This window comes from Cherax quadricarinatus, chromosome 38 (assembly GCF_038502225.1).
Source record: "Cherax quadricarinatus isolate ZL_2023a chromosome 38, ASM3850222v1, whole genome shotgun sequence".
Taxonomy (NCBI): Eukaryota; Metazoa; Arthropoda; class Malacostraca; order Decapoda; family Parastacidae; genus Cherax; species Cherax quadricarinatus.
Window position 1 is genome coordinate 22,100,601 of NC_091329.1, and position 22,847 is coordinate 22,123,447.

The 22,847-nt window shown below is 42.9% G+C and overlaps 1 protein-coding gene across 4 annotated transcripts in view; it reads right to left on the reverse strand.

The window, feature by feature from the left end:
• LOC128692877 (angiomotin) overlaps nt 1-22,847 on the reverse strand; it is a 144,999-nt gene that overhangs the window by 40,210 nt on the left and 81,942 nt on the right. For all 4 annotated transcript variants that reach the window (XM_070092164.1, XM_070092162.1, XM_070092165.1 and 1 more), the window contains one exon: nt 9,029-9,179. In XM_070092164.1, the coding sequence (XP_069948265.1) occupies nt 9,029-9,179 (151 nt within the window). The remainder of the gene's footprint in view (nt 1-9,028; nt 9,180-22,847) is intronic.

Here is a 22,847-nt window from a genome sequence, read left to right on the forward strand (position 1 = left end):
ACACTCCTGCGAATCCTACGCCGTCAGAAGACTTAGAGCCATCTGTGTACACTGCAATGGCATGAGAATGAGCGTGGAAGTGATCAAGAAAAAGAGAGCGGGAAGCTACCGTAGACAGTTGGGCTTTCGAGCAAGGGAGCGAGAAAGAACAGACTCGAACAGCTGGAACTTCCCAAGGGGGTAGGGAAAAGTGAGATGCAACAAACATACAAAGGTGGTAATTGAAGAGAAGACGAGAGCGAATGTAGGCCAAGAGAGAAGGGACGGAGCAAACAAGGGCGGCGAACAAATAAAGAATGTCTACTAATATCGGTGACCATTCTATAAATGGAAGGATTGCGGAGATCATGAGAGCGTACGTAGTAGCGAAGGCAATGGGCATCACGGCAATCGGATAAGGATGGAACATTCGCTTCTGCATAGAGGCTCTCAACAGGGAAAGAGCGAAAAGCACCAAGGCATAAATGTAATCCTTGGTGATGAATGGGGTTAAGGCTAGAGAGAGTAGCAGGAGAGGCCGCTGAATAGATCTGGTCACCATAATCGAGTTTCGATAAAACGAGGGTGAAATGTAGGCGAAAGAGAGTTCGACGATCAGCTCCCCATGAAAGATGAGCAAGGGTTTTAAGAAGGTTCAGCCGGTTGTGACAAGTTGCCTTCAGAGAGGTAATGTGAGGTTTCCAGGATAACCTACGGTCAAAGAGGAGACCTAGAAACCTGACTGTATCATGCTCAGGGATACGGGAGCCATAGAGGTACAAAGGATGATCGGAGATGACAGAGCGTCTAGTGAAAGTAATTTGGCAAGTTTTGGTGCTGGAAAATTTAAACCCATGTGTGGTGGCCCAATTGGAAACACAGTCGACCGCATGCTGGAGAGAAACTGTAATGAGGTGACAGTCAGCGCCTGCACAGGCAATAGCAAAGTCATCAACAGAGTGATGACAAAATATTTGATGGAAGACTAGAGGCCAAATCATTTATAGGAAGGAGAAAAAGCGTTGTGCTCAGAACACATCCCTGGAGGACACCTTCAACTTGGATAAAGTCCAGGGAGAGCACATTATTAACCCGAACACGGAAATGTCTGTCAGTTAAAAAGTTCTTAAGGAAGAATGGTAGATTGCCTCAGAGGCCTAAGGAGTGGGCTTGGGCCAAAATATTATACCTCCAAGTTGTGTCATATGCCTTCTCAAGGTCAAAAAATATGGCAATAACTGAGTGGTTATTCGCAAAAGCATTACGAACATACATATCCAAGCGTAGTAAGGGGTCTATGGTAAAACGGCCCTTACGAGAGCCATATTGATGAGTGGAGAGACTGTTGTGTATTTCTAAGTACCACACTCAACGTCTATTTACCAGGCGTTCCATCACTTTGCAAACAGCACTGGTAAGAGCAATGGAACGATAGTGGGAGGCTTCATGTCCTGTAGTACCCAGTTTGCGGAAAGGGAGAACAATGGCAGATTTCCACAGCTGTAGAAGAACTCCTTGTGACCAAATAATATTGAAAAGGTGTAATAGGACTGCAAGGGCTGACTGATGTAAATGTTGTAGCATACGAATATGAATGTCGTCGGGCCCAGCTGCCGATGATCGGCAAGCTGAGTGTGTTGCCTCCAGTTCCTGAAGTGTAAAAGGCACATTACACTGTTCTTCTCTGAGAGAAGAAAAGTCCAAGGGTGCTAACTCTATGGCAGACTTTGAGGAAAGAAACGAGGGGCATAGATGGAGCCCCTGAGAAATACGGACCAGATGATTGCCAATTCCATTGACAACATCTAGTGGGTTTGTTATATCAACACCGGCAACCTGCAGAACAGGAGCCGGGTCAGGAGAATACTTACCACTCAGTTTTCATACTTTTTTCCAGACTGCACTCAGAGGAAGCAGAGGTGATGGTGGAGACAATCTCACCAGCAAGTGAGTTTAGCGTCATGGATGACACGGCGGGCGATCGCACACTTCTACTTAAAATCAAGTAGCCTCTCCGTGGTTCTACTGTACCGGTACCTGCCCCGTGCAGCCCGTTTCAAACGTACTGCACGAGCACAAGCAGGAGACCACCAAGGCACTCATTTCTGAGAATGCCTGCCCGAAGTTTGGGGTATAGAATGAGAAGCTGCGGTTAAAACGGAGGATGAGAAGAGGTGTAAAAGCTCATCAATGGAGGACGAAGAAGGAACGTCACTCAAAACAGTTAGTCGTGAGTAAATGTTTCAATTTGCCTGATCAAATTGCCAGCGTAGGTTACGAAGAGGTGGTGAATATGAAGGGGAAATAAGAATGACTGGGAAATGATAACTGTCATGTAAATCCGGGAGAACACACCAGGTGAAGTCTAATGCTGCAGAGGAAGAGCAGACTGAGAGATCGATGCAAGAGAGAGTATGAGTCCGAGGATCAAAATGGGTGTGAGTACCTGTATTATTTAAAACATGGAGGGGGTGGGTAGCAAGAAAAGCCTCTAACTGAATGCCACGAGAATCACAGTGAGACTCCCCCCCAGAGGAAATGATGGGCATTAAAATCATCAAGTAACAGAAGTGGTGGCGGTAATGACAAAGCAAGAAAGGCAATATCCGGGATAGATAATGCCTGAGAAGGAGAGAGATACAAAAAATAGAGTGTATACCACCTATGCAAGAGGATACGGGCTGCTGTGTAATGCAGCGAAGTACGAACAAATAGCTGATGGTACGGAATATCAGTGCGTAGAAGAAGGGCACTTTCATTAAAGGTCCCATCAGGAAAAGGATCTGAAGAATACAATAAATTATAGCCTGAGATGGGATAGATAACAGCAGAGTGTAATTTTGGTTCCTGTAAGCAAACACTAACAGGGAAAAACTGGGAGAGCAACATCCGAAGCTCTCCCCAATTACCCGAGGCCGCGTATATTCCACTGTAAACAGGCCATGATTATTAATAATAATAATAATAATAATATCTTTATTTACTACAAGTATATGTACATGGTATACAGGCCTAGCTGACAACAATGACATACTACTGCATAGAAATCCCCTTGTTATGCTCAGCATTTCGGGCAAATTAGGTCAGTGTCCCAGGATGCGATCCACATCAGTCGACTAACACCTAGGTACCCATTTTACTGATGGGGAACATAGACAACAGGTGGAAAGAAACACGCCCAATGTTTCTACTCTGGCTGGGAATCGAACCCAGGCCCTCGCCGTGTGAAGCGAGTGTTAGCCACCAGGCCACCAGAGCCACTTGGCAGGTAAGGTAAGGGTACCTACGGACTAGAGGGGTTAGAAAAGTCCACGTGTGGTGGCAAAGGAAAACGTTCAAGCAGCGAAGGAACGGTGCGCTGTGAAGAAAGGAGTTGCGCAGATGGAGAAGAGGAAAGAGAAGGAACAGAGGGTGGATCAGTGTCCATTGATGGTTTGGTCTCTGCAATATATTCAGAGATTGGTTCAAGTGTTTCGGAGTTCAGAGATGTCGTATGGGAGACAATATTGGAGATGGAAGGAGGAGGAGTTTGAGTAAAGATCAGAACTGTAATGGACTGTACCAAGGTAGGGGGAGGGGTGAAAGGGTGGAGGGAACTGGAGAAGTGTGGGAGGGGACAGAAGAGGCAGAAACCTGGTAGGTGGCAGAAGTGAAGAAACTTGGGAGGGGACAGGGGAGGAAGGCATAGTATGAGGAAGATGAACCTCCACACTTGTAACAGAGCCATTGAAAGGGGAAGACCCAGGTACAGAGACTGGGAAGGTAAAATGTGGAGGCGGATGAAGGAAAGGAGGGGTTAAAGGAGATTTTTTGGACCTCTGAGAAGTAGAGGGACAATTGGGAGGTGTCATACGAGGTCTTCTCGATACTGGGGTTTGTGAGGGAGAACACGAAGAAGTGAAGACAGACTGAGGTGTTGAAGTAGGGACGTCTGAGCCTAGGACAGCAAAAGAATTAGATACAGGAGTGACTATGGGACTGGCAACCGCAGAGGAGGCTGCAGAAGATGGGACCCCAGAAGTGGGGGGATGTTTTGAAACACAAGAATAAGAAACACAGGGTAGTCTCCCTTGGAGGCGGAGATGAGAAACTGCCATAGTATAAGGGAGACCTTCTGCCTCTTTGAGGCAACGAATTTCCCGCTCATTTAAGTAGACCTGTCAACTGCTAGAGTACGAAGGGTGAGCCTCATGACAATTAAGGCAAGAAGGAGTTCGACTGCAAAACGTATTAGAATGGTCATCAGCACCACAGACTGGGCATTCGGCTATAGATCTGCAATATTTTGCTGGGTGGCCAAATCGCCAGCAATTCCTACACTGTTGCGGTGTAGGGATCACCTTCCGAGCTTGTAACCGATGTCCTGCTACATAAACAGAGGATGGGAGTTCACGGCTGTCAAAAGTTAAACGAGCCACATTGCAAGGGTATTGTCTCCGCCCGCGGGCAGGAAGAACATAAGTGTCTACCTTGAGAATTGGGAGATCTTGGGGTTCCAGCTGTTTGAGAATGTCATTGCCACATGTCTGGAAATTCTGTTGGACTATGGTATGGGGCAGAATAACAGTACCACTACAAGAATTGAGGGAATGATGTTTTTCGATAGTGATAGGAATAGTATCGATATGTGAAAGAAGAGAAAGATCATGAGCTTGGGTAGAATTCTGGACTGTGATGATGCGCATACCACTCTTAAGAACATGAAAGGAAATATCTCTACCAACGTAGCGTAGGAGCTCTTTGCCAATACTAGGGTCGGAAAGATAGGCAGTAGAAGAAGTCGGTATTAAAGTAAAGAATTTAGTCCATTGTGTGGTCCGAAACCGAGTGTGGAGAGGGAGTGCATGACATGTCGGTCTTTTCCGAGTAGAATGGGAAGGTAACGAAGTAACATCGTCAGGAGATTGTCGTTGGCGTTTAGAAGTGGGACTAGAGTCGGTCCGACGTGGGAGGGGCTGGCGATTTGAAAATCGCCACACCATAGAGGGAGAGGCCGGAAGCATAGTCAAAGGAGAGCAGAGGTCAGACAAATCGAAGGAGTCAGTCGAAACCCCGGCACCTGAAGCGGGTGACGAAACAGCACCAGCAAGAGGTACAGGGGCCTTAGGAATGTCCGAAGAGTGGCCAAAAGATGAGGCGAGGTCAGAACGGGGTGCAGTAACAATAAGGGGCCCTGGGGTAGCGGGGTCATGGATTGGGTACTCCATGGTTAGGTTACTTCTTTCTTTTTGTTTTTAAGAAAAAAAAAGAAAGAAAAGAAAATAAAAATAAAAAAAAAGAATAAAAAAAGGGGGGACCGGGGAGGGATAGTCCCTAGGAGGAATGAAAGAGCCAGAAATCTCCCTCCGTGCCCAAGAGGACCTCAGCACCGCAAGTAGCGCAGATGCAGCATGGAACCCGTGCCATACCCTACCCTTCATGCCAGTAAACCAGCAATCCGGGATAGCAACCTCACATCTGCCGAGCTACCTCGGTGGACAAGAGAAGGCGGCCGGATATCCGCCACAAAGCATACCTCCTTTGGCCACCACCCCCGGAATCTGAAAGGTGACTTCCAGAGATACACCCGTCGCCCGAAAGACACCCAAAGCCACCCTCCGGGATACAGGAGAGGGATCGGGACATCCCCAGGCGATCCAGATTCCACGGCAAACTACACCAATGCCAAGAACCTCAACGGAATGGGATGGACCCCGGTATCCTTTCCCCTACCTAGGAACTAGCGCGCCTGTGGAGAAAAATCCCAAAGGTCAAAAAGAGGAAGAGCAAAAGGGAGGGGTGGGGAGGAGGAGGAGGAGGAGGAAAGGAAAAATGGGAGGATGGGATAGGGAGGGAGGATTGGGGGGTAATTAGGTTCGGTCTGAGGAAGGAGACCGACAGGTCTAATTCCTCAGACCAAGAGCCTCTTCACCATGCCGAGGAGCTCCCTTTGAAGAGGAGTTGAGACATTTGCAACAAGAAAATTAAAGTAATCAAAAAGTAGGGAGTTTGGACTGAGACCAAATTCTACACACTGAAAGGCATTAAGGGCTAGTAATTGTTTGTTTACGTATGTAGTAAGGAGTGTGAGGTAATAGGGTATCACTGGTGAACTTTTATCACAACTCGTACAAGAATACAGTACACTAAAATAAGACAGGAGACAGCACCCTTGATGCTGGTGAAGGACTCAAAGCAAGGAACTACAGAAAGCAGAGGAGACATTAGAAAGCTTAGTGAGTATTTAAGTATGTGACAACTGTAAGAGTCAAGTCTACAAAATGAAGTGCAAAACATCTTTAATGTTATTAATTTATGATTAACACTTGAATCGCTTGACAAACTGCCACAAATTTCTCATAAGAACATTTTAACAAAATACAGTACAAGTACAGTAAACATCTGATAAAACAGATTAATAGGGCATGACTGATTTACCAAAAATTCCATTACATTAAACATTCCAATTAAGAGGATGTAAGATGCTTTATCAATCGACTACAAGACATACACAAACACCAAAAGAAGCATACTTAGTCTGCTATACTGATGAACTAATGGACATACTAAGAATAAACTAGAGTACAACAGAGTATTACCAGTACATGTACCTGACAAACAAAATGGGTTAAAAGTATATTGCAGTACAGTACAATAAACTACAGTACACTAATTTTTCTTATCTTTTCTGTTGGATAGAGCTTACAATTGTACAATTTAGTACAGTATTCTTATGTCATCTACTGGTGACCCAGAATTACTTATTCTGAATCAGTGGAGCTTAACATTGCAGATGGTGCGGGAGACAGACAGGTAGATGGTGAGGAAGATGTAGATGGAGGAGACATAGATGGCTCAGGCTTACTGGAAGATGGCTCATGAGTCATTTAAACAATAAATCCAGCTTAATTTGTCTGGCACACTGATGAGCAACAGAACAAACATTAACACCATTTATGCACTGCATATCTGGAACTGTTTTCATCACTTTCTAGGAGTAACTGAAGGCTAGGCTAGCAGCTACACTGTACTGCATAACATACTGTAAAATTTTCCTTGCTTCTACAAAATTCAGACACTGTTTTCCTACACCATACTCCTCACACACCCAGGCCACTGAAATGCTAGCCTCCAGCTTTCTTATTAATTCAAGTTTCAGCTTAACAATTAAGGTTATATGCTTCTTCACTGCCCCATCACTTGCATTAGGCCACTGTTAATAACACTGTACTTGGTACTTTAATAAATTGACTAAAAAAAAAACAGTAAATCCAGGGGAAAACTGAAGATGAAATAATGATGACGAGAGTGCATGCAGACAATAACACACTGACATGAGCAGTCACTGGCCCTTTTGCCCACGAACAATGAAAGTGGATACACCCAGGACAAACCTTAGATCGTACAAACTTGCAATTAAGTGGAGTCGGTCCATTTCATCGAATGAATGACTGGACCAAATAGCCGTCTGATATAGTGGATTTGGTCCACTTCATGTTTGAATTGGACACCCCATTAAATGTACAAGTTGAGCCATTGTCCGGCCAGATTTTTTTGTCCATTTTAACCGACATCTGCTTTATGGGGTCTGTTTTATTGGACGTTTAGTGCACAACAAATACAACAATACAAAGATTGAATATACAAAAGACCTTTTTTATATCATACAATACAATACAGTAGGACTCCCGTATCCGTAGGGAATAAGTTTCGAGGACCTGCCATGGATACTGAAACCTCGGATAGTAGCGAACCCCATAAACGAGTCTTTTTCATTTAAATACATAACTATTATAAAGTTCAACTGATAAATTACACACAATAAGTGAAGAATTATCACTTTTTCACTGATGGAAAGCACTTCATGGCTTTTCATAGATTTTGAATAACTTTCACCATCACTACCTCTGCAAAATTAAGGGTTATTTTTGGGCCACAGTCTTACAGTCCTACTGTACTCTTATCCACATTATCATCATAGAGTGAAACACTAAACCAGAAGAGATCATACAGCACCTTGGAACTGGGAGGTAATTAAAACTGATGAGGGTCAGTTCCAAAAGTTTTGTAAAGGAGGTGCTTAGGAGTGGTAATCTGGTTGGAAGGGAAGGGGTGATAGGGGACTCATCTTGAAATTATTTTTTATTTGGAGGCTGATGGAATTATAGGGGCTTTAGCCCCCCTTGCCCCAACTTGGGTACTGCTCGTGGGTTTGGTCAGGGATGGGTAGCTATAAGGTGGTCACAGTAAATAAAGTATTTAATTAAATGAGTGCAAAACTGCACACAAGCTTCCACATACAGAAATTTTTCCACAGTGACAGTAGAGGAAGTCCTCAGGTCCCAGTAAACCCACAATCTAAAAATAGTCATCAATTACGTAAAACCACATTATAATACCATTTTTTTTTTTATCGTAGTCAATTTTCCACCAAGGTAGAATGACCCAATGAAGGGAAAAACATTCCCCATAATTCATTCAATGGCTGTTTTCTCAGAAGTGCAGTCATCATAACTCTAATCTGTAGTACTGGTAGTACCATACATAAAATTAAGTACATTACTGAATAGCATACTTTGATACTTATGATACTGCAATGTACATTAATGAAAACTGAGAAAAATTAAAAAATTAACCCTGTACAGTACTTCAAACTATATACTAACACCTTGCTACATCCTAAATGAAAAAATCAGTAATTCTTGATTTCATAAAATAAGAGCATACCCCCATAAACAAGAAATGATCATACACTGAATATAAATGCATTTGGTCAAAATAAATCTCATAATACTGTGCAATAACCACAACTTATTTTTTCCAACAAAATACAATCATACCATATATGTACTGAATAGTCATATAATATACTACTGCACTCAGTGAAAAATATAGGAAAAATTATACCTGAATATTGCACATGTGAATGACCAACAAAACCTTCAATGTTTGATATTTTGGGGAGGAAATTCATAGTAAAATTGTGAGAAATGTCAGTATTTAATAACCTAGAAGGATTACTATATAAAACATTGGCATGAACCCACTTGAAGAGTACTCGTCAACTTACACGATGAATTTCATCAGAGATGGTCTCCAGGTTGGAGAGTGCTTGAGCATAGGTCACCTTGGCTCTAGCAACACTCTCCTCTAACTGTCGCACCTGTTGCTTCTGGGCCTCAAGCTGCTGGTTCACTGCTGATTTCAGCTCAAAATATGGCCTATGGGAAGTAATCACACTCTTAATTCATTGAATAAATACATCTATCTTTAAAAGAAGATATATTTTTATCTTATATTAAGACGTCTTATCTTAAAAATAGTTCACTTGAAAAACACGGTTTTAATATGACCGCAATACAAATTCTCAAAGTGATTCAAATTTTATTTTCTAGAAGCTGGCTCTGGAATTACAAACTACAAACTGTATACATTTTAAAGCCCCCCTTGTTATATATGGCATTACAGGCAGATTAGTATATACTTACACACTACAGTACAGATTGTAACATGTAATTTACATTTTTGTGAAAATTCAGCACGAATAATTTTTTTGTACAAGAACACATGGATTAGATTACAACTGGGAGGTAGCCACTGAATAAGCTGGTAGTATAAGGTTCAACTGATATATTAAATTTTTTTAATATTGTTACATATTCAAATCTGACATCAAATTCAGGATGATGTTAAACCTTTAAACCATTAACAGACCCCAAATTAAAAGCCCCCTTCTGTGATGCCTTTTGAAAAAATAAAAATAACTATCTTCTAAAATGATAAGAGAATCTTTTTGTAGAAGTAATGATGCCAAAGTGCAAAATGTAATGTAATGCTGTACTTATGAAATTACGCAGGTGCAGGTTACACGTCAGGAAACATTTTACTTAAAAAGTTTCCCCACCTCGAGGTCTAGTTTGATCTCTGTGATCAAACCAACCCAACTCATGGCTACTTTTGCCTTCCGCACTACCCAATGGTTGCAAAAAACTGTCGATTCAACCATCAGACCAACCATATTAAACATGCAAAAGTCAGTAATTTAACCAGTTGTACACTATTTTCAACAAATTCCTTTTCTTCATTAATTACTTCCTCTGGCCTCTCTTAAATAACACTTGCTCTCCATTTTGAATTCATCATCATACACCAAAAAACCAATGTTCTCCCCATTTCATGGCTAATAAACTATAGCCAAGAATGTTTGGTCATGGTGTAGTCATCCCAATAAATGCAGCAGACCTGGTAAAAACCCATAAAACTGATTGGGGAGGGGGTAGGGGGCCTAACCCTTCTAAGAATATCATCTAAAATCAGCTGTTTGTGCTGCATTAATGCCTTTCTGGGCATTTTCCATCTTAATTAAACCTATTTATCTATTGGCACCACAAAAAAAGCTAATAAAACCACCCTAAAAATGCTATTTTGACCTATAGTCATGGTCAGAGGTTAGATGTTCCCATCATACATTGTGTGGAGCAGGGCAATTTTTTATACTGTAAACAACCAAAGGGCAACTTTTTAGGCTGTAAACAACCAAAACACAGACCCATTCTCTTATGTCTAGGCTAAAAACTTTCCCCACTAACAGCAAATTTGAGGGAGCTATGAATTATGAGTAGATCTATGGAATGACACTGATCCCACTGACTGAGATGTACATTACTGACCACTTACCAGTTAACAATATTTATGAATGTATAAATAGATAGTCCTTTGATCATTCAGGAACAAGTCTTTGGACTGGAACAGTGTATTTACTCATGGACTAATAAAAATACAGTCAATGGCCACAGTTCACAAAAATCAAACTAAAAATGATTTCTGCAACTTAAACTGAACAACACATGGGTTGCATTCCTCACACCCCCACAAAAGCCAAACAAATATTTTTTCATTTCACAGTGAATCGAAAACTGATAGTTTTTCTTACCTAACATTATCAATGATAATACACTGTAAAATGAAATGATTTGGGAATTAAATTCCTGCAACAGTTCCTATGTAGTTTGTTCATCTTCATCATCTTGGAGTTCATTTATGTCCTCTGGGTGTATATCTTCAGATCCTTCACCTGGTACTCTCCTTGCCAGATCAACAGTTTCCTGAATCTGACTCTACTGAGGGAAATCCTGTAAAATTATTTACCACATTACGCCAAACTTTTCTCCAGCCTGCATTTATTGCTGACTTGGGAACTTGATCCCATGCAAATCTAACATAGGCTATTGGATCTCCAGTGCTAAATTTGTACCAGAACTCTGGCACTCCAGGAAGTGTCATCCATTGCTGCCACTAGTTTCTACATGACCATGTGTGTGTAGTGGCACTTAAATGTTTTAATAACTCCTTGATCTAGTTGTTGTATCAAGGGTGTTATATTTTGGGGTAAAAAGACAATCTTCACATCTAGCTCCACATTCTCCAGTTGAGGATGCCTATGATAATAATCAAGGAGGAGAACACCAAATGCAAGATTATTCAATAACAAGTACAACCTAACTTCAGGGATAAAATAATACCTGAACCACTTAATTAAGAAAGCCTTAGTCACACATGCTGTCAACGTGCTTTTGTCTCTACCTTTTAAAGCACAGGGATTCTCGAGGTGATAAATAAGCATCGGCTACACTAAGATCACAGCAGCAAGCTGGAAGGATCTTTCACAGCCATGAAATTAGCAATGCTTCCCTCTTGCTTGCTGATGTAAATTCTAGATGGCATCTTTTTCCAGAATAATTGTCTCGTTGGCATTATACGCTTGCTCTGGTGTATAGCCCCTTTCAGAAATAAATTTCATCAGCTCGGCTGGGAACTTTTCTGCACCATCATGGCTGGCAATTATTATTATAATCAAAAAGTGCTAAAAAATAAGGGCTATACAGCGCTGCAGGGCAGGGAAGGAAGCAAGGGTATTGGGCGGCAAAAGGGGGGAGGGATGATAAGTAGGTTACAGAAAACAGCGGGGCAGGGGATAGTACGGGGGTAGAGAGTAGCAAGAGACCGAGGTAGAAAGGACTGAGGGGAGTGCTAAAGGCATCATCATCAGAGTTTGTGTAGTAAGTCAGTTGTTGTCAAAAAGTCAATGAGAGAGTCCGGATGAAAGGTGGGTCCATCAGCAAGAAGGGAAGGTAAAGAGAGAGCAGCAGAGCGAAGATGACATTGGAGGTAAATTCTGCATGCTCGTTGATAGAGTGGGCAGTCTAACAGAATGTGGCTGACCAATATTGGAATGTGACAAGTCTCACAGAGAGGAGCAGGGCGCCTCTCCACGAGATATCCATGAGTAAGACGAGTGTGGCCAATGCGAAGGCGGGAGAGAGAGTAGTCTCCCAATCTCGACACTGATGACAAGAAGACGACCAGTAACCCATACTCGGTTTAACAGAACGAAGTTTGTTATTGAGCAGAGCAGACCAACGTTGTTGCCAATGGGTGTGAAGGTGGGTAGCTATAACAGCAAAATAGTCCATGAATGGAACACCTCTATATGAAACTGGAAGGTCATGTACTGCTAACCGCACAGCAGTGTCTGCCTGTTCATTGCCCTGCAAGTCAACATGACCAGGGACCCAACAAAAAGCAATATCTTTATGCTTGGTAGAGATACGGTGTAACTAAAGTTGGATACGGAGAACTAGGGGGTGAGGTGTATCAAACTTTTGTATAGCCTGTAAAGCACTAAGGGAGTCTGAAACAACCACACATGATGACACAGGCAAAGATGCAATATGGATAAGTGCTGCAAGAATGGCATACAATTCAGCAGTAAAAATGCTAGCCGAAGATAGTAAATGTCCTCGCACGACGCTGTCCGGAAACACTGCTGCAAATCCGACACCGTCAGAAGACTTAGAGCCATCTGTGTACACTGCGATGGCATGAGAAAGAGTGGAAGTGGTCAAGAAAAAGAGAGCGGGAAGCTACCATAGGCAGTTGGGATTTTGAGCAAGGCAGTGAGAAAGAACAGACTCAAACATCTGGAACTTCCCAGGGGGGTAGGGAAAAGTGAGATGCTACATGAACATAGAAAGGTGGCAACTGAAGGGCAAATGTAGGCGAAGAGAAAAGGGACGGAGCAAACAGGGGCGGTGAACAAATAAAGAATATCTACTAATATCGGTGACTATTCTATAAATGGAAGGATTGCGGAGATCATGAAAGCGTACACAGTAGTGAAGGCAATGGGCATCACGGCGATCGGACAAGGATGGAACATTCGCTTCTGCATAGAGGCTCTCAACAGGAGAAGAGCGAAAAGCACCAAGGCATAAACGTAATCTCTGATAATGGATGGAATCAAGGCTAGAGAGTAGCAGGAGAGGCCGCTGAATAGATCTGGTCACCATAATCGAGTTTCGATAAAATGAGGGCTGAATGTAGGTGAAGGAGAGTTCGACGATCAGCTCCCCATGAAAGATGAGCAAGGGTTTTAAGAAGGTTTGGCCGGCTGTGACAAGTTGCCTTCAGAGAGATAATGTGAGGTTTCCAGGATAACCTACAAAGAGAAGGCCTAAAAACCTGACTATACGTTCAGGGATACTTGAGCCATAAAGGTACAAAGGATGATCGGAGATGACAGAGCGTCTAGTGAAAGTAATTTGGTGAGTTTTGGTACTGGAAAATTTAAACCCATGCGTGGTGGCCCAATTAGAAACACGGTCGACCGCATGCTGGAGAGAAACTGTAATGAGGTGACAGTCAGCGCCTGCACAAGCAGTAGAGTGATGACCAAAATATTGGATGGAAGGCTAGAGGCCAAATCATTTATAGAAAGGAGATAAAGTGTTGTGCTCAGAACACATCCCTGGGGGACACCTTCAGCCTGGACAAAGTCCGGGGAGAGCACATTATTAACCTGAACACGGAAATGTCTGTCAGTTAAAAAGTTCTTAAGGAAGGATGATAGATTGCCTCAGAGGCCTAAGAAGTGGGCTTGGGCCACAATATTATACCTCCAAGTTGTGTCATATGCCTTCTCAAGGTCAAAAAATATGGCAATAACCGAGTGGTTATTTGCAAAGGCATTACGAACATACGTATCCAAGCGTAGTAAGGGGTCTGTGGCAAAACGGTCCTTATGAAAGGCATATTGACTAGTGGAGAGACTGTTGTGTGTCTCTAAATACCATATTAAACGTCGATTTATCAGACGTTCCATCACTTTGCAAACTGCACTGGTAAGAGCAATGGGACGATAGTGGGAGGCATCATGTCCTGTAATGACACAGTGAGCGACCGCACGCTACTGCTTAAACTAAAGAAGTCTCTCAGCGGTTCTATTGTACCGGTACCTGCCCCACGCAGGCCGTTTCAAACGTACTGCACGAGCACAAGCAGGAGACCACCAAGGCATGCACTTCCGAGAATGCCTGCCCAAGGTTTGGGGTATAGAATGAGAAGCTGCAGTTAAAACTGAGAACAAGAAGAGGTGTAAAAGCTCATCAATAGAGGACGAAGAAGGAACCTCACTAAAAGCAGTTAGTTGTGAGTAAAGGTCCCAATTTGCCTGATCAAATTGCCAGCGTGGGCTACGCAGAGGTGGTGAATATGAAGGAGAAGTAAGAATGACCGGAAAATGATCGCTGTCATGTAAGTCCGAGAGAACAGACCAGGTGAAGTCTAGTGCGGTAGAGGAAGAGCAGACTGAGAGATCAATGCAAGAGAGAGTATAAGTATGAGGATCAAAATGGGTTGGAGTACCTGTATTTAAAACATGGAGAGGGTGGGAAGCAAGAAAAGCCTCCAACTGAATGCCACGGGAATCACAGTGAAACCCCCCAGAGGAAATGATGGGCATTAAAATCGCCAAGTAACAGAAGTGATGGCAGTAAGGACGAAACAAGAGAAGCAACATCCGGGATAGATAATGCTCGAGGAGGAGAGAGGTACAAAGAACAGAGCGTATACCACCTATGCAAGTGGATACGGGCTGCTGTGTAATGCAGCGAAGTACGAACAAATAGCTGATGATACGGAATATCAATGCGTATAAGAAGGGCATTTTCATTAAAGGTCCCATCACCAAAAGGATCCGAAGAATACAATAAATTATAGCCTGAGATGGGATAGATAACAGCAGAGTGTAATTTTGGTTCTTGTAAGCAAACGCCAACAGAGGAAAACTTGAAGAGCAACATCTGACGCTCACCCCGATTACCCGAGGCCACGTATATTCCACTGTAAATAGGCCATGATTGGCAACGATAAAGATACCAAAAATTCGCACGTAAGGGTACCTACGGACTAGAGGGGTTAGAAAAGTCCACATGTGGCGGTAGCGGAAAACGTTCAAGCAGCGAAGGAACGGTGCACTGCGAAGAAAGGAGTTGCGCAGATGGAGGAGAGGAAAGAGAAGGAACAGGGGGTGGATCAGAGTCCATTGATGGTTTGGTCTCTGCAATATACACCTACCATTCGACTTACGACCTGCTCGACTTACGACCGTGTTTTTTATGCCAAATTTCTGGGAAATAAACAACTATTTGTGTTGTACACAGTGTTTATCCTATACCTTACAGTATAAAATACAGTACTAACAACATAAAAAGTAAAGTAAAACATGAAATACCAAAATAAAACAAAATAAAGTCATTACAAAAATGTTTTGTTGATATTCAGTAGTAAAGTTCGACTTACGGCCATTTCGACTTACGACCGGTTTCTCGGAACCGAACTCGGTTGTAAGTCGGATGGTAGGTGTACTCAGAGATAGCTTCAAGTGTTTCGGAATTCAAAGACGTCACATGGGAGACAATATTGGAGAAGGAAGGAGGAGGGTGAGTAAAGATTGGAACCATAATGGATTGTACCACAGTAGGGTGGACGAAAGGGTGGAAGAAACTGGAGAAGTGTGGGATGGGACTGAAGAGGCAGAAACCTAGGAGGTGGCAGAAGAGGAAGAAACTGGGTAGGGGACAGAGGAGGAAGGCACAGCACGAGGAGGAGGGTGAACCTCCATACTTGTAACAGAGCCAGTAAGAGGGAAAGAACCAGGTACAGAGACCGGAAAGGTAAAATTTGGAGGTGGAAGAAGTGAAGGAGGGGTTCAAGGAGATTTGAGCAATGGAGATTTTTTGGACTTCTGAGAAGTAGAGGGACGATTGGAAGGTGGTGTCGTACGAGGTCTTGTTGATACCGGGGCTTGCGGGGGAGAACATGAAAAAGTAAGAACAGACTGAGGTGTTGAAGTAAGGACTTCTGAGCCCAGGACAGCAAAAGAATTAGAGACAGAAGTGATTATGGGAGGGGTAACCACAGAGGAAGTTGCAGAAGATGGGACCGCAGAAGTGGGGGGATGTTTAGAAACATGAGAATAAGAAATACGGGGCAGTCTCCCTTGGAGGCGCAGTTGAGAAACTGCCATAGAATAAGGGAGACCTTCAGCTTCTTTGAGGCAACGGATTTCTCGCTCATTTAAGAATACATGGCAATGGCGAGAGTAAGATGGGTGAGCCTCATGACAATTAAGGCAAGAGGGAGGTCGACTACTAGACCTATTAGAATGGTCATCAGCACCACAGACTGGGCATTCGGCTATAGACCTGCAATATTTTGCAGGGTGACCAAATTGCCAGCAGTTTCTACACTGTTGCGGTGTAGGGATCACCTTTCAAACGTGTAAATGATGTCCTGCTACATAAACAGAGGATGGGAGTTCACAGTTGTCAAAAGTTAATCAAGCCACATTGCGAAAAGGGAGAGCACGACGTATCGGTCTTTTCTGAGTAGAACGAGGAGGTGGCAAAGTAGTATCATTGGGCAATTGTCATTGGCGTTTATGAGTGGGACCAGAGTTGGTCCGACGTGGGATGGGCTGGCGATTCAAAAATTGCCGCACCATAGAGGGAGAGGCTGGAAGCATAGTCAAAGGAGAGCGGAGGTCAGACAAATCAAAGGAATTAGTCGAAACCCCGGCACCTGAAGCGGGTGATGAAACAGCACCAGCAAGAGGTACAGGGGCCTTAGGAGTGTCCGAAGAGTGCTCAAAAGACGAGGCGGGGTCAGAACGGGGTACGGTAACAAGAAGGGGCCTGGAGGTAGCGGGGTCATGGATTGGGTCCTCCATGGTTAGGTTACTTCTTTCTTCTTGTTTTTAATATAAAAAAAAAGAGAACGAAGAAAACAAAAATAAAAAAAAAAATAAAAAAAGGGAGGACCGGGGAGGGATAGTTCCTAGGAGGAATAAAAGGGCCAGAAATCTCCCTCCGCGCCCAAGACGACCTCGGAATCGCAAGTAGCGCAGATGCAGCATGGAACCCGTGCCATACCCTACCCTTTATGCCAATAAACCAGCAATCCGGGATAGCAACCTCACATCTGCCGAGCTACCTCGGTGGACAAAAGAGAGGGTGGCCGGATATCCGCCACAAAGCATATCTCCTTTGGCCACCACCCCTGGAATCCGAAAGGCAGCCTCCAGAGATACACCCGTTGCCCGAAAAACACCCAAAGCCACCCCCCAGGAGGCCAGAGAGGGATTGGTTCATCCCCAGGCGATCCAGATTCCACGGCAAACTACACCACCGCCAAGAACCTCAATGGAATGGGATGGACCCCAGTACCCTTTCCCCTACCTAGGAACTAGCGTGACTGTGGGAAAAATCCCAAAGGCCAAAAAGAGGAAGGGCAAAAGGGAGGGGTGGGGAGGAGGAGGAGGAAAGGAAAAAGGGAGGATGGGATAGGGAAGAGGGGATTGGGGGGTAATGAGGTTCGGTCTCAGGAAGGAGACCAACAGGTCTAATTCCTCAGACCAAGAGCCTCTTCACCATGCCAAGGAGCCCCCCTTGAAGAAGCATGGCTGGTAAAGGCACTTTTCCCAGAGAATTTTACTTTATGTAGCCCACTCTGCATTCTTAAGCAGTTCAACCATCTAGAAGAAAATGTACCCTCATTTTCAGGCTTTCCATCTAACTTGTACAGTGGACCCCCGGTTCACGATATTAATCCGTTCCTGAGAGCTCATCGTAAACCAAAATTATCGGAAAGTGAATCAATTTTCCCCATAAGAAATAATGGAAATCAAATTAATCCGTGCAAGACACCCAAAAGTTTGAAAAAAAAAATTTTTACCACATGAAATATTAATTTTAATACACACAAACTGAAGAAGACATGCACAGTTACATGACACTTACCTTTATTGAAGATCTGGTGATGATTGATGGGATGGGAGGAGGGGAGTGTGTGGATGGTCTTAGTGTTTAGAAGGGGAATCCCCTTCCATTAGGACTTGAGGTAGCAAGTCCTTTTCTGGGGTTACTTCCCTTCTTTTAATGCCACTAGGACCATAGAGGCCTGTACCTCTCGTTCCTTTATGACTTTCCTAAAGTGTTTCACAACATTGTCAGTGTAATAGTCACTAGCATGGCTTGCAATAGCTGTGTGAGGGTGATTTTCATCACCCTTTTCACAAATGATTGCTTGAGAGATGCTATCTCCTGCTATCTGTTTTTCATTTATCCACACCAATAACAGTCTCTCAACATTTTCTAACACTTGCGGTCGCTGTTTCGTAATCACAGTTGCACCTTTTGCAAGAACAGCTTCCTTGATTGCCGTTTTCCTGCTCACTATAGTAGAGATGGTTGATTGGGGTATACTATACAACCTGACCAGCTCCGACACACGCACTCCACTTTCGTACTTTGCAATTATCTCTTTCTTCATTTCAACAGTCATTAGCACCCTTGGTCTCGAAGGGTTGGCACTAGGAGCTTTCTTGGGGCCCATGGTGACTTATTTTGCAGAAACAAGCACCAAAAACAGTGATAATATGGATAATATGGAATGTACCGAATGTATCCTTAGATGCGCGCACACTGGCTGGCTTGTAAACACTGATACACACGGGGAAGTTCAGGCCACAAGTGGACACGTCTCATACGAATCGTATCGCATACCGGGTTTTGTATCGGGAAGCGAGGCAAATTTTTTTCGATCAAATGCATCGGCAACCGAATTTATCGGATACCGGTAACATCGGGAACTGGGGGTCCACTGTATACTGTTTTATACTATGTCAAGGCTTATTCCCTGATAATAAGACAATCAAATGGAACACCTTTCTTTTCGTTTCATTATCCACATATTTTGTAATCTTCATGTTTTATTCAGCTGTAGTGACCAATTCTCATTCTTTTCACTGTGTCACACTGAGGATTACTCATTAAGATCTTACCTTCACATCACTGTCTTGAATTAAACAAATCATTGATTCTCTAACACTAAACACTAATGCTATCTGACATGTGCACCACCATTCAGCATCACAATAACCTTCCTTATTTTAAATAAACAGTTTCTCACTTAATTTTCTTTCCGACTTCACCAGCAGAACTTGTACCTCTTTTGGATGAGACAATTCACATCCAGATTATAATCAAATAAAGCGCTAAACCAACAAGGGTCATGCAGCACTGTGGGGGCAGAAAATAGTGTCAGGACTATAAACAGCTACATGGAGAGGGAATCAGAGGTGAGGGGAGAAAAGGGCTGGAAGGGATTCTAAGGACTGTGTGTCAAAGTTCATACAGTAAAGCAGTTGCTGACAAAAAGTAAAAAAGTGATCATAAATCAAAGGCTATCTGCAAAAAGTGAAGATAAGGTAAGAGCAGTAGGGTGGCAGCAATGGTGGAGGTAAATCCTGCAAGCTCACTGGTAAACCAGACAATCCACAAGAAAGTAAAGAACCGAAATAGGGACCTGACAAACCTCACAGAGGAATAGGGTGTTGTTCCATGATATCCATGGGTAAAGGGGGTATAGCCGATGCGGAGACGGGAGAGCACAGTCTCCTGAGTACGGCAATGGTGGTAAGATGGCCACAAACCTAAAAGCAGTTTACAGAGTGCAATTTGTTATGGTGCATGTCCAACCACCATTGCTGCCAACGGCTGCGAAGATGGGCAGAGATAACTAAAATAATCCCTGAACAAAATACAGTGGTCCCTCAATTATCATCCTCAATCCGTTCCTGGAAGTGGGACTATTATCAAAATAGACTATTTTCGAATCAATTTTCCTCATAAGAAATAATGCAAATCTAATTAATTTGTTCCAGACACCCAGAAGTATCAACAACAATTTTTTTTTTACCCAAAAGATAGATTTACATGCACAAAAGAATGAACATTCAACATAAGTTACCTTTATTGAAGGCTGTTGTTGATGAATGGAAGGAGGAGAGAGGGAAGAGAGGTTATTGTTTGGAAGGGGAATCCCCCTCCTTAAGGACTCGTCACTTCAGGGGTCACTTCCCTAGCATAAATATAGATTTACATGCAGAAAAAAAATGCCAAATAAATGTAAAGCATTAATAAAATGTATAAATGAACATTGGTAATAGGGGTAGTTGATGAGTGGAACGGTCTGCCTAGTAGGGTGATCGAAGCTAAAACATTGGGTAGTTTCAAATTTAGGTTGGATAAATACACGAGTGAGAGGGGTTGGATTTGAGCCGGACTTGCACCTGAGCTTATTGCTTGGGTAGCATTTGTTTTGTTAGTGGGTTGGATTTGTGAAGGACTGGCCTAGTATGGGCCAGCAGGCCTACTGCAGTGTTCCTCCTTTCCTATGTTCTTATTGGAGACTTGTTTGTGTGAGGGAGGGATGCCAAATTTATTGTTGGAGAATATGACACTAATATCAACTCTACGGTTTATTTATCTATCACAATTCAACTAATATGACATAGTAAACAATATTAATAACATAGAAACATGGAATATACTCTAGAATGAATAAAATAAGTCATTACGTATATGTCACGAGAGGTGTTGTGTTGTGTTGTGTTGTTGTTGGGTATATAAGGGCAACTGAGAGTAAGCCGTCCATAATGGTGGTGAAGCAGCAGCTGAGGCAGCAGTGTTTTCTGTAGCCCTATATAACTCCAACAACATTTGAGGAGTTGGTAGAATCGCTGAATCACTAAAGAAAGAACCCTCTACCACCATCACTAGCATCTTCTACCACTATTACAACTGTTACCACCATCACTACTACCTTCTACCACCATCAACCACTATCACAACTGCCTCCACTCTACCACCACCACCTTTGTATTTTTCTACAAACTTTCATATTTATATGTGTTTCTCATTCTTTACCAAAGGGCTGGCACTAGAAGCTTTCTTTGGAGCCATGGTAGCTTATTTAGCACTTGCAAGCACTAAAATCAATGGAATATTATGAAATATTTTGTAGGAGCAAGTGAGGGGACCGTCGCTCACTGGTAAACAATGGCACACTGGCTGGGAAGGCAGGCCCAGGCGGCTCAGAGCGTGAATACCCGTCCCAGACGAAGGACGATTAGTTTGAACACATCGGTTGTCTCCCACCAAGGCAGGGAGACCCAAAAAGAAAAAATACTTTCATCATCATTCAACACTTTCACCTCACTCATACATAATCATTATCTTTGCAGAGGTGCTCAGATATGACAGTTTAGAAATAACAGTCCTTTCAAACTGCCAATATCCCAAACCCCTCCTTTAACCCCTTCAGGGTCCAAGGCCAAAATCTGAAGTGGTGCTCCAGTGTCCAAGAAAAAAAAAAAAAAAAAAAAAAAAAAAAAAAAAAAAAAAAAAAATCTTACAGAATTAAAGAGTATATTTTTGTGAAGGTAATAAGACAAAAAAAAGTTTTTTCTGATCAGTACTTACCGAGATACAGCGGTGGGAAGTTGACCCAAAATGACCGGGTGGCGGCAACATCAGTGACTTCCGCAAAATCCCATTTTTTTATTTTATTTTTTATACTTTTTTCTTTTCTTTTCTAATTTTTTTCTTTTTCTAATAACATTTGTGGCCTGTGAGACCAATATAATGTATATTGTATAAGTGTACACTCATTGTATTCAACACAATAACTGCACTAATTTATCATTATATTGCTTACAAAACTTGTTTACAAGTTTATTGTAAACAAAATGATGAAAATATTAGTGCGGTTATTGTGTTGAATACAACAGTACCATATGGTACAATGGTGCTGTATGGTACAAAATGGTACAATGGCACATGATACAATGGTACCATATGATACAATGGTACCACATGGTAGAATGGCACCATTTGGTACAATGGTACCATATAGTACTATATGGTACAATGGTACCATAGGGTGCAATGGTACCATATGGTACAATTGTGGAGAAATTTTCTCCAGGAGGGGGGTATCAGCCCCCTTCAGCCCCTTTCAGCCCTGAGGGGCCCAGACCTCTCAGAAGGGGCAAGCGTCTTGTTTACTGCTACAGTGAGTAATTGATCACAGATGCCGTACGAGTATGCGACCTGTGGTCAACCGACCATTGCTCCTTGCAGTCCAGTGTTGCAGAGTGTATTTTAATAAGAGACAGTACATCTCTTACTTTAGCAGGACAATTAAGGAAAATCCTGCTCCCACTTCGTTACCATAGTAAAGATAGTGGACATTGTTGTCTATGCTTAAGACAGCAAGAATCAAACCTTCTGCTTTGCTTCATCGAGGAAGTGGCAAGGAAGCAAAAAAGTACTAGGTCAGCTTTTTTTTGTGCAAGGGGCAGTGACGGCATGGGGCGCTGTGGCGTCTTCAGATTACTTTTGACTCTACTGAGTGTGACACTGACGCCAGGATAACCAACAAAGAACAACGATCTGTGCGTTAGTGTGAACAAAGTGTCTCATAAAACACAATAAACACTTAAGAGAAGTGTGATCAGCTTCTTCAGTGATAACATTGTGAACAATAAAGACAAATCTTGTGGAACATAGTGTACCAGTGTGCGTTTCATAGACAATGGAAGACGTGGACATCCAAGGACACTTCAGCTTCTATCAAGTCACCGATACCTGTCGAAGGTGTGAAGAACACCATAGCTCACGCTACAAGAGCAAGGTATGTTACGAATT